A 17,663-nucleotide genomic window follows, 5' to 3' on the forward strand; every position below is an offset into this window, starting at 1 on the left:
AAGAATCGAAAAGTATATTTGAAAACCGGTATCCAAAAAACTGCACTAACTGTTTCATCTTTGTTCCGGCCCAATGATTGATCAATAAAGACGTCAACACATCTAGGACGAGGCAAAACAATGGACAGTAGCAGTGGAAGTCGAAACTAAAACTCAATCAAAAACAATTAAAACCATTCACAATCAACCGAAAAGGCGAAACAATAAGATATTGAACAAATAAACGTTACAGGGAGAGCGTCTCCTCCACGGCCGTCATCAACCACCTCGTGCCACAAATAGAGGGCCAACACCTGGCTAGGGTTTTAGCGCTAGGACTGGGCTAGGCTGCCATCAAATAAAAGTGGCAAACAAAGCAAAAAAAAAATAACAGAGAGAAAAGAACAACAACAAAAAACACAAAACTAAGAATCGAAAATCGAGAATCGAGTGTGTGGCGCGTGTCGAACCGAAAGTGAATCACTGAATTCGAATCTGAACCCTTCGCTGACCGCCTGCTGTTTCAGTGTTTTCAGTGCTCTAGGTGCTAATATAGCCTCCGAAATCGGACATCGGGCTGCTGGGCACACGCATTCGAAGGGGACGGGGAAAGGTTTTGTCCATTGTCCATTACAAATTGTTGTGGGCGTACCAAATCCGCTTACGACTATTTCTTCTCGTCCCGGCTACATCTCCCTGTTCTCCTGTCTTTTCGTCTCATGTGCCTTTGGAATTTAATTTTGTCGATTTGGCGTCGCATTTCATCTTGGATTTCTATGTTGGTTTTTGAGCATTAAATCGCCAAAAATCGTTCGTTAATTTTGATATTTCGTTTGTCTTTGTCTGAATGTGCAATTCAAAGGGAGAGGGTGAATTGGAAGAAATACCGGACCAGGGGGCATCAGCCCATGATGACCATCGGTCAGCGTCTACCCGCACCCGTTCATAAGTAAGGGATGCCAGGATCGGCTCATGTGGGTGGAAATTGTTTCGTTTGGTTGAGATTAAAAATTTAATTCGAAATTAGCGCAATTGTTGCCCGTTTGTTGCTCCCTTTTTTCTGTGTAGAAAAACAATGAAAACAGAAATAAAAACCCCTCTCGTTGTCTCTCTGTCTGATTGTCCAGCTGCCCGTCCGTTAGTTGAATGATGGCAACTATTTCTTGATTATTTTCTCTGGATTCGCGTGTCCGAAATGTGTTTTATGGATATCACAGATATGTAGACTATTGGCTTTTCAAACCATACTCGAGTGCCCTGTCATTTTCAATAAAACTAGTTTCATGTGAGGGTTTGGTAAATTAGATTGAAACGAATGAGAACTAGACAAACAACACTAACAAATTAGAGTCCTGGATAGTACCTCTCCACAAGAACAAGTAAGAAATAGAGAATGGGTTAAGTGATTTTGTTAAGCTTTCATTTTTTGGCCTTGGCATTTTCTTTTCTCTGGCTTTCTATAAAAAGTAACAAATGTAATAAATGTTAATTCCTTTATCTCTTTTTTACTGGGTCTATTTGTGTATTATAAACTCCTTTCTCTTAGTGTTTAATTATTTAAAAAAGTAAATTCGGCTAGAAACAAAAAGCTACTGTATTTTTATTGCTTGGTTAATTGTTTTTTCTTTCTAAATTAAGTACTTACTAAGAGAAAGAACTTAAAGCAGATGATCTGCAAATGAAAGTAAGAGAATGAAAATGGAAAAGTGTTTTCCTTAGATCGTCTTTTCTATCCCCCTGGCCGGACTCTGGATCTAATTAATCATCCGTCAGAAAATGGATTGGAAGGGACACTATCACTTCCTATCTCCCCTTTTTTTTCATTCTCCCCAAACAATGGCGTGTTAATGGCAACTTAAGACTAACACCACTCCACATTGAACCGCTGCAACCACCCGCTGTGATCTAGGTTAGGGGTTAAGGTTACAGCTAGAACTGACCCGCCTACCTCCTTCAGCATGGCGCATAATAAATGCCTTTAACTCAACGGGTGGGCAGCGGGGCAAATAGAGTTGTCAACTTGCAACAGAAATCAAATGAATATACGAACATAGATCACGAAATATTTTCAATTTTATTGCGGTTTCAATGACATTTGGAATGGTTTATGATTCGGATTACGTTTAATAGAAAATTCACTAAATATTGTTGCCCACTAATTGAAACGATCCACTCGCCAATTTCATTTTTTCATCTTCATCCTTCTATTCCTCCCACTATTTTGTCCTCCTCGGGGACTTCGAACTGTCAATTGATTTTTGTGGTTTTCAACAAAAACGTCCAATATCGAAAAAACGCATGTGTGTTTGCCACGCCCTTTTCAACACTAGTGTAGGCAGCTGGTTTTTGTTTTTGTGTTTTTTTTTTTTCAAAGGTTGTTGGCTTGTTGTTGTTTGTTATTCCTAACCAAAGTGTTGATTTTTATAGCAGAAATCAGAGCTAAATAAAGTTGGTTAAATTACCAAAAAAAAAAATACAAAACAATATAAAGCAAAGAATATCCATTCCCGAAAATAAAGTACAGATACTCGGGGTATAAGCCCAGCCATTACAGAGCACTAAAAATTAAGAGCAAACAAACATTAAAAGCAACTAAAACTTAAATTGTACCTGATATGCCCCCCTCCTCTCCCTGTCTCTCTGAATTCCATCATAATGTCGAGCAACGACCACAAATAAAAACTCAATTTGAATTCAAAAACTAACTAAAAATGGTGCGTGCTTATCGCTTCTTAACCCTTCAAAAACCAGCGTGTCTACCTTCTCCGATGAGTGCCGATAAAGAGCCCCACAAAAGGCGAACTAGAAAATAAATTAAAATTACATTTTTACGTAAATGTGGCCGTCACATTAAAAAGGCAACAGCTTGAAGAAAAGCACATAATAAATATAAGAAACAACAATGTAAAAGGCAACAATAACAACAAATGAAATTAAATAAGTGCATAGAAAACAAATTCGAATTGAAATAAAAACACAAATTAAAATAACACCAAGACGACAAAAAAGCAACAACACTTCGTGCACTCGACGTGAGAGGCCAACTACCTACAACAATGAAAACCTCTCCATGAGAACCGCTCAATCGGGTACGATCCAACTCGACTTTTGGATATTACTATCTTTTTAACCTATAAGTAGGTGAAAGTAAAGAAATAGTACTCAAAGTCGTTTATATAAAATTAACTATTTCCTTTTACTCTGATCTTTCATTTTCCAAGTTCGCCTTCTTGATAGAATTTTAGTTATTAGAGTAAAAGACTAGAGCCATGAGAATTTTGTAGCCTGAACCTGAAGATAAATGAAGTCAAGACAAATCATTCAACTTGTCAAGACTACCCCATGAAGAAATGTAATTTTTTTGATACAAGACGACAAAGAATAGGTGTAAAAACCAAGCCAGCTGGAGAAATGCTTATGTTAAATTCACATTTGTTTTAATTTATTTGTAACCCTTTCAACCTACCAAAAAAAAACAAAACCCATGAAAAAAGAGCGTGTGTCGGTCGGCGACTCTATAGAATGCCCCCAAGACGTGACTAGAATTTTACAACTAAACAATTGGCCACGTTTTTTGCGGAAGCAAATGGAGACCCCGACCAAACCAAAAAAGAATATATAGAGCATAACTAAAGTTGAGTGAACTTCCCTTTCTAAAAAAACCTGGGAGGGAAAAGAAAACTTTGACATAAATTTAACAAAAATTCACTCACTAAAAAAACGCAAAGGAACGCCGGAAAATGTAAGACAAGAATGTTCGAACGTTCGATGAAAAATGTGTTCGGTTTACCATTAATCCGCTGCCATGATCCACAGCGACAGATCATTACACACGCACACACTTCGCTCCTCAAGACAAAAACTATATGTAAATTTATTAATAAAAAAGAAAAAACAACACAAAATAGGAATAGGAAAGACAACAACGAAGGAAACTACCCAAAAAGAGGCACTTCGGATGCCACGGGCGAGCCGAAAGAGAAGCGTTGCAGTTGCAGTTGTTGCCCGTGTCTAATTTATAGGTCTCAGCTCACAAATGACATGCTAACTAATAGTATCATCATAATTTATACATACAAAATACAGTGCATTTTCGGGTAATTTATGCCTCTCCGCCCTAACCACCCTCCTCCTCACCCACCCCACAAAGATATACGTGTATCCCTGATGACAGAGGTCGCAACACAGGAAAATGAGACACCATAAAGGAATAGGTCAACAGAAGTTAATGGGCTGCATTTGACCCCAAATGTCAGGCACAATGCAATTTAAGTCAATAGCAAATATGTAAGTTTTCCAATGCAAAATATTTTGATGTCCAGTATACATAATTTATTAGTCTGTATTAACGGTCAGAGTGACTGAAAAAATTTTGTGGTTTCGAAATTTGATTTTTGGTCCAATTTACATTCTATGATTGTAAGAGCAGCACATCATTCAAAACCAAGCCTGGTCTTGACTTTGTCCTTGCCCACGTCGCTGGCGAGGATTGTCCAAACCTAAAAAATGCTCGATTACTTGGTAAAGTAAACATTGTTTTCACGACATCTTTCCGATATTTACCATTATTCGAGTAGCCACCGTATGATCGTTGGTTAAGGCCGCCTCCCAGACCATTACGCGAATTGCCACCACCTCCCATACCCATGCTCATACCATTGCCGCTCATTCCACCAGCCATGGAGCCCATATTCATAGATTCTCCTTGCATGGAACTACAAGAGACGTTCAGTCAAAAAAGTTTCCATATAAACGCGTTTGACTTACTACATATCTTTGCCACCGAAATCCGTATATGCCTGCATCATGGCATCATTGTAGCCCGAAAAGGGACTTGATTCTGCTCCCATACCTCCATTTCTACCATTCTGCGGCATGGCCCTCTGTTGATAGTTGTAGGTATATTCCTGATTCGAATGCAGCCATTGTTGACCACTGTAGCCACCATGTCCACCTCCTCCCTGATTCATCTGCATCTGTCCATGTGGTTGACCACCAGCTCCAGCACCATATTCCCAACCGAATTCTGCACTGTTGTAGTTACCGTCCTGCATTGTGATGATTGATTTTTTGGCTCTCTTTTCTCAACTTTCGCTGTTTTTGGTTAACCAACAATAAAAATTTGAAAATTTTGAGGTTCAAAAACTAATAAAAACCAAAAAGGGAGGATGATTTTAATTTTAAGTCTATGCCGAAACTGTTAGATGTTAACTACATGAATGTTGAACTTGGAATGATATGGTGATATGGTTCCCACATCAAATAGAGACAAATTTCATTAACTGTCAAGTCAAGGCTATATTGATATGAAAAAATCTTACCAAATATGTATCTCGGACTATTTTAAAAGTTTGATTTTAATAACATTTTATAAAATATGTTTCGATTGGTGAATAATTGCCTCGTTAGAGTTGTTACAGTTAGAGATTAAAATGCATTTCGACCATCGGTTTCCACCTGTGCTCGCTGCTGCAGGCCACTCCACAGCTGGTCTTGATCCTGAACCTTTGGAAACCAGTTTTGAAGTGTTGCCTATTGATCGACAAACAAACAAAAGCAGATGACCTCATAAATAGCCTCGTTATGAGGTTCATAAATAAATATATTATTGCTTCATATTCATAATGTGATTCTTAAGGATAACTGCTCGTTTGCCCTTGGCTCTTACACTTGCTGTGCATTTACCTGATGGCCACGTTTATTTTATTTTTTCTCAATTCCTTTGCGTTTTTTATAGTCGAAAATATTTGTACAGTTCGACTGAGCTAAGTCCCAAAGATTTATGGATATTTGGTTCCTTTTTCCTTTTTAGCAGCAATTTAAAACGCATAAAATATTTTATGGCTCCCCATTTTTATGGCATTCGTGTGGTTTGCGTTAGTTTTGGGGTTTTACAAATTTTGTTTTGTCACCTGTTGAAAACATTTTTTATTTTCAATTGAATATATCTTCTATGTATTTTTGTTCTTGGGGATGGAACAATGAAAGTAGAGATTATTTTGTTATTTTTGTGGTTTATATTTAGCTCAACAGCTGAAGGTCCATTCTAATTGCCATATAATTAACACCTTCAATATGCCTTAAGAGCCGAGGCAATTTGTCTAAGACCCTCAACACGAATTTCAATTTGATTTATCAACTCTTTTTAAATTCTACTCCCACTACAACGCCGCCCGACCGCCCCTCTCCATCCACTATGTCTTATTTGGAAACATGAATGCAACAAAAATAGCTGCATCCACATCTGCATCATCTGCATTAAGTCGACAGTTCGACAAACGACAAACAAGATATACACTCGAAACGATTTAACTCTTTGACCCCACCCACAACAATAGCAACAACATTTTTGAGGAGTCACTGAGACAGATAGAAAAAGACAGAGAGAGAGAGAGAGGGACACAGGCAGACATGGAGCGTGGAGCCTATTAAAAAAATTGTTTATGAAAACAAACATTTTCGGGAACGATTAATCATCAGGCACGCGTGGGGGAACGGCAGCTGAAAAACTTTACCCCTTCTTCAGAGTCATCTCTTTCGTGTAGATGTCGATGTCGAAGTCGATGGCAATGATGATGATAATGATGATGGGGATGATGATTAGGATGATGGGCTCCCATCTCTATCTGCTGCAGTAGCATCCAATGGAACAACCAGCGATTATGTTGAGTGCCTCAAAAATCGAGTCGAAATTTTGTTCCAGTATGGGGGGTAAGTGTTAAATGGCTAACCAATTAGTTCTGCCTTGATGATTGCTTCCACTCTCTAATTGGTTAAAATATGAAATGTGTTTTCATTTAATCAGCGAAAATAAATTGCTTTCATTTTGTGAGGTATGCGAAGAATTTTGTGGGGGCGTGTGTGGGCAGAAACAACTTTAATAACTTTTCGCAAAGATATCCCTAACAAACTATTTCAAGAATCTCTGGTTTAGTGATGATATTTTTTGAGTTTTGGTGACCCCGACGTTTGAATTAAAACTATTCGTTTGTAATTTGCGTTGAGAACTGTAAATCCAATTAAAGTTTTTTTTTTACTTATGTGAAATTTATTTCACGGCGGAGGGGTAAAAGCAGAAAAAAACGAAATGCAAACAATATCGATAACGAATGAAAATCCATCAAGAGGCAGTGCAACTCTATGGCTTCCGAATGGAAATGGAAATGGCTGTTGCAACTGCAACTGGATCATATCATTTGTATATATAACCATTTTTCCACGCCTTGAATTTAATTCGAATTGCCGGCTGAAAACGCAAAATAATAGTCGTAGTAACTAAATTGAAAATGAGACAAAAGAAGGAAAAGGAAAATGAAAACAAAAGCATCGATACAAATGCGATTAAATTACAAGCCTTAACTTGTTATTGTTGTTTCCTGGCATGGGGCATAGGGCATGGTGCATGATGAAATGGTTATGGGGCGAGGGGTATGCTCGTAATTCACATTAAAACCCATAGAACACAACAAAAAATCCACACACACACACACACACAGACAAAACCAAAAAAACATACAAACCAAATTGTTCAAAGTCTGCACAAAAAGCACATTTTGTTCAAATAGGAAAATTAAAAATCGATAACATTAAATTGAATCGTAGCAGGCAAAATGGAAAAAGGAAGAAGAACAAAGAGCAAAAAACAAAAACAACAAAAAAAACTAAGAACTTAAGCGTATTAAATTGGATTTGATGGAAAAGCTGGAACCAAACATGCGACAAATGCCACTCGCATATACATAAGAGTATATACATAGAATAAACATATGTAGGTACCTATGTAAGAGGGTCATTTCACCAATATACAATCATATGAAAACTCATTTTTAAGGACACTCTTCAGGATAAGATTCGCAATCTTTGCCATTTTGTTCTAATAAATAAAATCAGAAAAATTTCTTAATTTGCCTTACATTAATCTTGCTATTCATCGAATCGCCCTCGCATGCTTAGACGGGGAGAAGATAAGTGCCAAATGAATTTGCATCAATGCATGTGTATAAAATTATATATGTACATATGCAAAAGTATCAAACGTTGTCTGTTTTTCCGGGAAAATGACCCTCTAATAAGCATTTTGAAAATTCTTATCGCCACTCATCAATTTGCCGCTTGACAGAAACGGGAAAACATAAATGAAAATGGAAAATGCATTAAAAATTGATTTACGTTGCGTCTTTTCTTACGTTCATAAATTTGTAGCTATTTAGCAGCGGTTCCCCACAAGAAGCAGCCCAAACAAATTGTCAACACACAAACAACAACTCAAACTGGGGAAGACCCAGAAAACGACGACAAAAAAACTGAAATATTAGACTCGCATATTAAAAAACAAGAAGAACGAAGGAAAACTGAAACGACGCCAAGCGGAAGCCAGAACAAACAACGAACAGAAAAAAAGAACAAAACGAAAAGAAAACATAAATGAAAATAAAACATAAAAATAGAATTTGACAATGCGTTGACAGTTTGAAGGAGGAGTTGATGATGGAGAAAGAGAAGGAACAGGAGCAGAAGGCAGGCCGCAGGATATACATACCTACATACATGCATGTGTCATATGTGGGCCGGGCCTCAATTGTTCTATTCACATGTATGTATGTTGAAACGTTTTGAATCGTTTGACCAAGCCAAGTTCCACTTCTTATAAGTAAACAAATTTTGAAAATATTTTCGACAAATTATTATTCAATCAGTTTATTCGAAATGTCTCAAATGATCCTCTGGCTAGATTCATCATGCATATTTAACTCCCCTTCTGTCTTTGACCAAACTTTCCACACGTATGTATGTATAAGAAAAAGTTGATATTCTGTCACATTTATAGCCCTTAGCTGGATTTAGGGTAGTTCAAATTGCAAACAAAAGGGAAATTTTTGAATGAAAAGCAATAAATTTGACAACATTTATTGGTTTCTGTTATTTTTTTGAAGTCAAGGGGCATCCTTGCCTCATTTAGTTTCACCCACAGGCAGATAGACAGATAGATAGATATATCTGTCGATGGCTGACAACTCCTGAGGGTGTGTGTGTGTGTGTGTGTTTTATTCTACATTTTTGAGAGGCACTTGAGCGGGTCTTCCTACGAACTCACTGCCTAGTCATTAGCCTAAAGGAGAGGCAGCGGCAGCGGTGACGCGTGCCAGGATCCAAGCCATAGTAGTTCAACAATAGCTCGGGAAATACTTCCGTTTGACAGTCCCAGTCCCAGTCGCAGCGTAGTACAATAACAATAACAATAAACCGGACATGCAGGACAATGGTGGCCAGGACCTTTCGCCTTCAATGCACCCCAACTAATGAAAGGGGGGGTGTGGCTGCCGATTGCTGACCAAAGGTCATTCAGGCAGTTTAAATTGTGTCATGTTCCTCCTGCATCCTTTTGTGTGCAGACTCAAAAATTGAAATATAACACATCCAGCCTGTGCCAGTCGATTTTATTTTAGTTTTCGGCATTGTCATTTGCAATAACTGTGAAATCAATAGAAAAATAGAGAAAATCGTGTGACCCCTAGGGGTCAACACTTTGACAGATGGACGACCCCGGCCAACATTTAACATTAGCTCGCCAAGCATCCAATTTCCATTGAAAATTAATGTCATTTTTTTCAAAATTCGAAATAGTATTATAAATATATAATGGTTGATCATCTCACACATGCGATTTCACTAAATGTGATCTTAATGGTGTGATTTAGGACCAATTGTAAGATCAAGATCAATAGATTGAACACTTTTCAAAGGAATAACAGAAAGTCCTTCCTAAGCATTCATTTATGAGTTATTTAATGCAATACTTTAGAAAGAGGAACATTTAAAGGATTATAACTAAAGAGATGCTTTAAACTGAAATGAAACAATTGGAATATGCCAACTCTTTGTTCAATAAGTCAGTCTATAAACTTCTACAACAAGTGTTATGACATCTCTACATACATACATATCTAAACATATTCCACCACTCGCATTTTTACACTTGATAACTTTTTAACAAAGAAAACCTTTCTCGTAACATGCAAATTTTATTATACACGGGAGTAACACCTTATCCTCACACACAACACACACGCAAACATCGTGAGCAACTCAATAATTATGTATTTATGCAAATTCGCATAGAGACCGTGTCGAAAGCATCGCCGCCATATTGTCGCATCATTTACCATTTACGAAATTGTTTAATTCAATTAAATAATTATGCATATGCTTTTTTTTCTCTCTCTCTCTTTTATTTGGCTGTGCTTTTGAAGTTGGGCATGACACCCTCCTGTATGAGGACATTAAAAAACGCACCCCATCTCCACACACTTCCAGGCACCACCAGCAATGAAAACTTTCTCTGACTGTGGGGTGGTATGTATGTATGCGAGGGTGTCAATGGAGGGGAAAGGGTGTCATAAAAGTCTTAAGCCTGCTCAAGAAGTCGTGTGCCGCAAGGCTTTGGCTCCGGCTCTGGCTTCAGCTAATTCATAAGCAAGAGAGCAACGCCGAATTCATTTGCGTAATGCTTAAGGGTGTTGGATTTCGCTATTGAGAGGGTGTTGGCTGGGCCGGGGGGGCCAAAATTTACCTCTCTAGGGCGGAGCGTATACGGGTTCTTCATCTCCGCGGCTCATATGAAAGTTTATCCGCTGAATTAACCTTGGACAAATTTCAAATACACATAGGAGGTCTAAGAGGTAAGGATTTGGTCCCATACTTTGAAATACAAAATTTTCAAGCGACTTAGATTTAACGGTATCATTGGGTTACGATTTTTCCTGCGTTGAAATGGATCTGGCACCTTCTTTAAAGGTTTTCCCAGCCATTTGGCTTGAGACTTAATAAATTTAAAATTTCTCCATTTTCCAGTTCTCATCGTGACTTAAACTTTGCCTTCTCTTACCTGGGCGGCATACTTTAAAATGCGAACGGGCAACTGTCTCCCTCATGTTTTCTTCAAGTTTTTCCTCGACAATTTTATTTGTGCCTGCCATATAATTTGGATTTTGATTGAAATTAAACTTTGACACACGTTCTGCATGCCTAATGTAGGAAAAAACTCATCAGAAATTGGACGATTTTTGACGCATTTCTGATATCTTTTTAATCTGCTCATTAAACGAAACGGCGACGTAGCCTGCATTTCGATGAACGATTTCATTTTTCTCAAATGTGGGAAAATTGAATGGAAATTATAAATACCTGCCGATAGAACACGGCCCACCCACTCAATCGATCAGAAATCGATCCTCTCTGATCACAGTTTTGACCGCAATTGGTAAAAACATAAACTGGTTTACAGTTTTTGTGGACAAAATATCAAATTACCTAAAAAAGTGGGTAAAAATAAAATGCAATTTTCCAAATGACAAAAAAAGCCGGGAACAAAGAAAAACATAATTGATATGTAAAATAATATTTGGCTATTCCAAATCTCTTCTTAAATGATATCACCAAAATGACGGGCCGCTCCTATCCGATGTGATCCTGCGTACTCCATTGTTCTGGCTCGGTTGGCATCTGTCATTGTGATCATGCTGTGTGCTTCTTTCTTAATATAATAATCATAATAAATCCCTAATAATTTTCAGAGCAGCATCAAAGACAAGCGACAACGACGACAAATTGGTATTTAATGGCTGGGGAGTAGACCCAAACCCAGATCCAGATCGAGACCCAGAACCGGCTTAATGAATTCAAGCAACGGTTGACAAATTTTATTTTTTTGTGTTGTTCACAATAAGATCCTTCCCCTACTCTTCTCTCCACCTCAGGGCAGTGATCCTTCAAGAAATTTCATTAGGTTGCACAAACAGCAGCTCATCCATCCGCTTCAGGTCTTTCGCCTTTGTTCAAGAAATTGCGGTTGATTGCACACGATTTGAGCTGCTGTTGCTGCTGGGATCGAGAGCAAGGCACTTTTAGCTAACTTTTCCACGACTGAAGAGTCCTTAACAATTGTTGTTTGCCTTTCGGCTACTGTGACTAATGTGTAGAGATTCTACTGCAACTTGAATGTTTGTCAATACAATTTTCGGGGATTTTCCTTAGATCTGTATCGGCAGCATTGTCAAAATGATGTCGATGATGCCATATGGGCCAACCACTCTTTATTGATATTTAATTTATAGTCTATTTGCAATGGAGTTTTGTCAGAAACAATGTCGACGACACAAATTACATATTGACACGCTGATGGTTTTTTAATATGCACCACCTACACACACACACACTCGTCATCTGGCGCAATGAGCAGTTGAAACAATAAAAATAAAATTCATTAAATGAATTTATACATTTAATTTATTGGCGCGGCTTTTATCAAAATTTGATAAAGGGCCACAGTAGCAACAAAAATTGATCCGAGTCTCTTTCTCTCCACCGCTCTCTCTCTCTCTCTCTTTGACTTGGTATCGATATTATTTATTCGTCTACCAATTTTCAGTTCGAGCTTCACTTCATTGCACACAGTCGTCGTCATCGACATCGGCGCTCCCTGCCATCCAACCAGCCATATAAAACCATTCCCTTCCAAACTCTGTCTGGGGTTACGTACAGACATTAACAGATGTGGTTATAGTGGTTAACAAACATTTTTTATGGCCATTTCAATTTTCGATTTTTAATTAAAGCGTGAAATATAATTTTGATGCCGTTTAGCATCAATAAGCAATGAGCGTACCTCGATAAGTCTTTACTTGAATGACTTTCCGGAGAAAGAGTTATGAAGTTATTTAGTTATTTTAAGATATTTGGACTATATAAGTAACTTTTGTTGGTTTGTTTTTCATTGATCCAGGTAGTCTTCTAATAATTCCAAATGAAAAATCAACTTATATGGGAATTTTTCATTTTTTCGATGAGATCCCATAACAGGATCAGATGATGACAACAGAAGGACAATAAAAGAATTAAGTGTGTTGTATGTTACCTAAATAAATATTACGATCAAGAGTGTATCCCTGTCATTTCATTTACCCTCTTTCAGGAAGGCTGACAAAATGTTTCACAAACAAAACGGTATCAATTTTAAAGACCATGTTCTACTATGTTAAATTTCAAGTAAAATGCTTTTCTTTTTTTTTTTTTTTTGGGGGGGGAATGGTTTGGAGCTATTCGTTGGCCCAAATTTGCTGGCCATTTCAAGTGTGTTATAGCGAGCGGGGCGCGGAGAATAAGGGCATGGCATGCCATTGACCTGATTAACATAAAAATGCCCGCAGTTTTGTGTGGTGTTTTGTTTTGTTTTTGTTCGTTTTTCTATTCAATTTGTTGCTCTCAGTTTCATTTGCAGTTCATGTTTTTTTTTTTTAGTTGTTCTTGGAAACGCACTGGAAATTTGAGGAAAACACTGGGCAACAAAACAACAAAAAAGTGAAACTGCGAGACGATGATGACAAAAAGCACAGACAGTCTAGCGGGTGGAAGGTGGATAGAGTGAATGAATGGAAAGTTAGCTGAATTGCTTCTGCTGGTTAGCTCCCCTTTTGCCTTGTTTTTTTGGCAAGGACGACAGCGAAAACGAGCGGAAATTGTCACAGACAGACAGACAGAAGGTCTCGCACATATGCAGAGAGAGCCTAGGATGTAGTCACCCAATTGAGACTGGATACCACCAGCGTCAGGACAAGGACCAGGACGTAGGACAACGCCCACGAAATGGGGAAACGTAACTCCAACGACGCACAGCCCGAGTCGTAGCCCTATCATGCCCTTCCCATGCCTTCTAATGAAACCCGGCTAATATATCTTGCTCACGTTGTTGCTGGAGACCAAACGCGTCACCAAAAAAATACACACTCAGAAACATTCTCACACACACACACACACACACATAGCGAAAGGAAAGGCAACAACAGAGACATGTCTATTTTTGGCTGTGCGGGGGTGAATCTAGCCTCCCTCTCTCCCCTTTTTCGTTTATCGATTTTGTCGGTGCTTTTAACCTCGTCGTCCGAACAGGAAGGAGCCGGCTAAATGGGGCCAGCATTTAAATGCAACAATTGTCATTAAATTTTCAACAGCTGCAAAATTAAAGCAAAAGTTTAATTTAATTATATCTCTTGTGGTTGCGATTTAACTTTTTCCCGACATAAATTTATATCAAATTCAAATGAAAAATTTAAAATCTGACTATATAAATGAATTTAAACAAAGTCAAATGTGAATAGAAATCTTCTATATATTATTGATTCTTACTCTACCCAAAAACATCTGAAGTTTTGCCCTGACCTGGGTCTGTTTCTACACACAATCTGACACAAAAAGTGAAGAGTTAATACCACGGATCTGAACTAATAAACACTTGAACGATTCATAAGAGTGTTCTTTAATTGGCATTATAAATCAAAATTCAATAAACTTACAGTTAACAAAATCAAATTTTCATACCAACTTGCATTGTTTCAATTTTTGAATGAATTTTCATTTTCCAATTACGAATTTTGTGAAATCATTTGTTCTGGCTCATAGAAATATTGTGCTATATGTACACAGTTTTCGGATTCCATTCGTTGGAAAACGTTTTTAAAAGCATCTGTTTGGTAACAGATGGCTGGCACGAGCCTCCCCTTCCCGCTATACGAATAGTGGTTCTCCATCTCGTTTTAAGTATAAGATTTTAAGTATTTATGATGTTTTGTTTTATGAATTCCATTTTCATTAGAGGAAAATGCAACGCCACATAAATTTGCCATTAAGTATTTCGAATGCAGAAGGAGGAGGCAACATTAGGAGGTGATGGGCCTATTGGTGGAGGCCTAGTGAAGAGGGCGTGTTAATTGCCAATGGTAGGCGCAAAGTTGAATTATGAGTTTTGTGGTGACAAAAATTGTTTCATGTGGCTGCTCAATCAATAGATTTCGCCACAGTTTATAGTCGCCGCAAGGACACAGAAATGGCTGCCTACTTATGTACATATGTATGCATGCATACATATACCCTATGTATGTACAACTGTTGCTTATTTACCTTACAGCAAAAAAGGCTTTTTCGCTTTCAAGAATTGCTAAAGTGTCTTCCCCTTAACTACTTTGCCTGCCTCAGCTTCAGCTCCATTTTCACGAGAAAGCAAGGACCTTACTGCTGCACTAGAATTTTCTTTAGTTTTTCTTTTAGGTTATTTTTGCGCTACTTGCCTCAAATGCTTGCTTCGTTTGCTTCGTTTAAGTGTGTAAATGTTTTTCTCTCGCTCGCTTCGAGTACCAAAAAAGCAAATTTTGCTCCCAAAGTTTTTGCTCCTTTTTTGGCCTTTCCTTGCCAAAGTTGAATTTGTTTATTTGTGTCCTCCGAATTGCTATGTAGATCCGACGGTGTCTGTGTCTCTGTGTTTGTGTGTGAGTGTGTGTATGTCGTGAGGCTGTTGACATTGGGTTTCGGGTTTACAAAGAAATCGATTAAACGCAATCGAGCAAATGGCCCAGAGTCCCAGCCAGCCAGCCAGCCAGCCAGCCAGTCAGCCAACCAGCCAAAAACCGCCCAAACCCAAAAATCCCGCCCATCGACCGGGCGCAAGGTCAACTCTTATTTAAATGTTTTTCGCCTACATTTGTGTTAGGAAATTTAATTTATTTCGTAACACACATACTAAATACAAAACTTAAGGTAAAAGCAAATAAATAAATACGAGAATTTTAAAAGAAATACAAGAAAAGTTTATTTCAATTTTCCCAATTGTCATCGTAAACATAAATCACAGCCATGTGACAAGACAAATCAAAAACTCATTCAACCCACACAGAGGAACCTCATACCCTCGTTGGAAACCCACCAAATTCGACTAGACTACAGAGAAGTGCCTTATGCATGTACTTAATTTTATGTTCTGAAACCCTTTTTTCCTCTTCTGGGTTTTAGTTTAATTTTAATTTCAATTTCGGTTTATTTCACAGCAAACAACAAACAAAAGATATTAAGGTAAGTAAAACTGGGGATTTTCTTTTATTTTATTTTAATTTTTCCCAGTCAGAACGTGATATTAGATCAAATGACCGACGTGCATTTCGATTTTTATTAGATACTTTGCTTTTCGTGTGGGGAGGTAGGTAATAAACGATTTTTCAAATCGAATAAATACATTTTTAAGAATTGTGATCCGAGAAAATGGCTTTTAATAATGAGCCTAATGAGTCAGCGAGTGAGAAATTGGTAATAGCTGAGAATATTTACGATCAATTAAAGAGAACATGATTGTATTTGAAAGAGAAGAAGTGCACTGCTTAATCCACATTTTTGTTTTAAACAATTAAATAAATTTTTTAGACTTTTTTCAGAGAATATATTCACAGATGTGTGCTTACTGAAACACGGTTTCCGTTCATCGTTCTTCTTTAAAATTACCAAATTGATTTCCATTAAAAAAAAAACCGAAATTAGTTCTCCAATCTTCAAATGGTTTATGGAGTTTTCTTCATCTACATCTTCTTGTAATATTTTTCATTTATGTAAAGTAAAAGGAAACCAAAAGCAAACTCTAAATGAAAACTTTTAGATCCCGCCGACCTTTACCTCTTTTTTTGGTCATCATAACCTTAACCTTCTCACGTTTGCTTATCAGGAAATTATAAGAGATGTTCGACCACAGTTTTCGGGCTCTGGGTTGGGTTCGAAATATTTGTCGCATTTACCACAAAATGTGTGTAATAATTTATTCCGACTTTAATTATGTTTTGCTGGGTCGGACTTTCCGTTTGATATTTCTGTGTCTCTTGGAGAAGTTTTCTTGAACGGTTTTTATGATTGTAGGAGACAAATCGGCGTCATCAAAATTGTGGAAAACGAGTTTTAATTCAAACTGATTTGCATAGAAATTCCACTTGTTGTCTCGCTCCGATGCATCTGAGATTTGGTCCGCCATTGCTTCATTTGGGGTCTTTGGGATTTTGGGCCTTAAGAATCGGAATGATAAACGACATTGTGTCTAGGAAATAAAAGAGAGACCCGTAGACTCCATGTCTTTAATGATGGTGGTAGCTGCCATCTCTCTCTCTCTCTCTCTTCCTCTCTTTCGGTCTCTATATTGTTTTACCCGATCTTTTTTTGATTTTGACAGTTGACAAGCAAATGCAATTGAAAATAAGTTTTGGTACAGTTTACTTGTTTACCAAATGACAGAAAAGGGTTAGTTATTATTTGATATAAACTATGTACATATGTACATGTAAGTATATTATTGTATGTCTGTATGTTGGTATAGGTATCTACATATGTGGTTTATTTCGGGGATGGGTGTTCGACTATGATTTCAAGAGGGTTGCGCTGGGTTGAGTTTGTATTGTTTGTCTTCTAGGTTTATTGTGATGGTTTGTTTGTTATCATTTCATTTTTTATTCAACACGAATCCATTTTGTAAATTTCAGTTTTTCGTTTTTTAGTAATTCATAAGCGTACGTATTGAGCAGATGTTTCGCATAGATTATATCCCTATATTATGTGCTTCATGTACATACATTTGAGAGATACATAAGGATCAGAGGGTTACTGTTCCCATTTTTAGTGTGCATTCAATTGAAATGAAATTAAATGCAATTGATGGAATACATATTTTTTTAAGAGTATTTAAATTTAGTTATAAATTTGTTCACGTGGAAAAAGTGCAATATTAGTAGATTATGCATATATATTCTTGATCCGCTGACATTAAAAAATAGAACTTTTCAACGTTAGAAATACTTTTTGGGGGACTTTGTTAATTTATTACTAGA

At 37.4% G+C, this 17,663-nt stretch overlaps 1 protein-coding gene across 1 annotated transcript; it reads right to left on the bottom strand.

Moving 5' to 3' along the window:
* Positions 1-4,288: 4,288 nt before the first annotated feature.
* On the bottom strand, positions 4,289-5,210 carry LOC137581113 (heterogeneous nuclear ribonucleoprotein A1). The gene is made up of 3 exons (XM_068295284.1): positions 4,747-5,210; positions 4,543-4,694; positions 4,289-4,478 (listed from the first exon to the last, which is right to left on the bottom strand). Exons 1-3 carry the CDS (start codon positions 5,031-5,033, stop codon positions 4,417-4,419), a joined length of 501 nt encoding a protein of 166 aa, XP_068151385.1. The 5' UTR covers positions 5,034-5,210; the 3' UTR covers positions 4,289-4,416.
* Positions 5,211-17,663: the final 12,453 nt, after the last annotated feature.

Source organism: Drosophila tropicalis, unplaced genomic scaffold (genome assembly GCF_018151085.1).
Source record: "Drosophila tropicalis isolate 14030-0801.00 unplaced genomic scaffold, ASM1815108v1 contig_845, whole genome shotgun sequence".
Classification (NCBI taxonomy): domain Eukaryota; kingdom Metazoa; phylum Arthropoda; class Insecta; order Diptera; family Drosophilidae; genus Drosophila; species Drosophila tropicalis.

Coding starts and splice junctions, on each gene's coding strand:
- LOC137581113 (XM_068295284.1), bottom strand. CDS start 5,033: ATGCAGGACGGTAACTACAACAGTGCAGAATTCGGTTGGGAATATGGT. Junction 4,695..4,746: donor TTCGGTGGCAAAGATATGTA/GTAAGTCAAACG, acceptor CGTCTCTTGTAG/TTCCATGCAAGGAGAATCTA. Junction 4,479..4,542: donor CGGTGGCTACTCGAATAATG/GTAAATATCGGA, acceptor AGCATTTTTTAG/GTTTGGACAATCCTCGCCAG.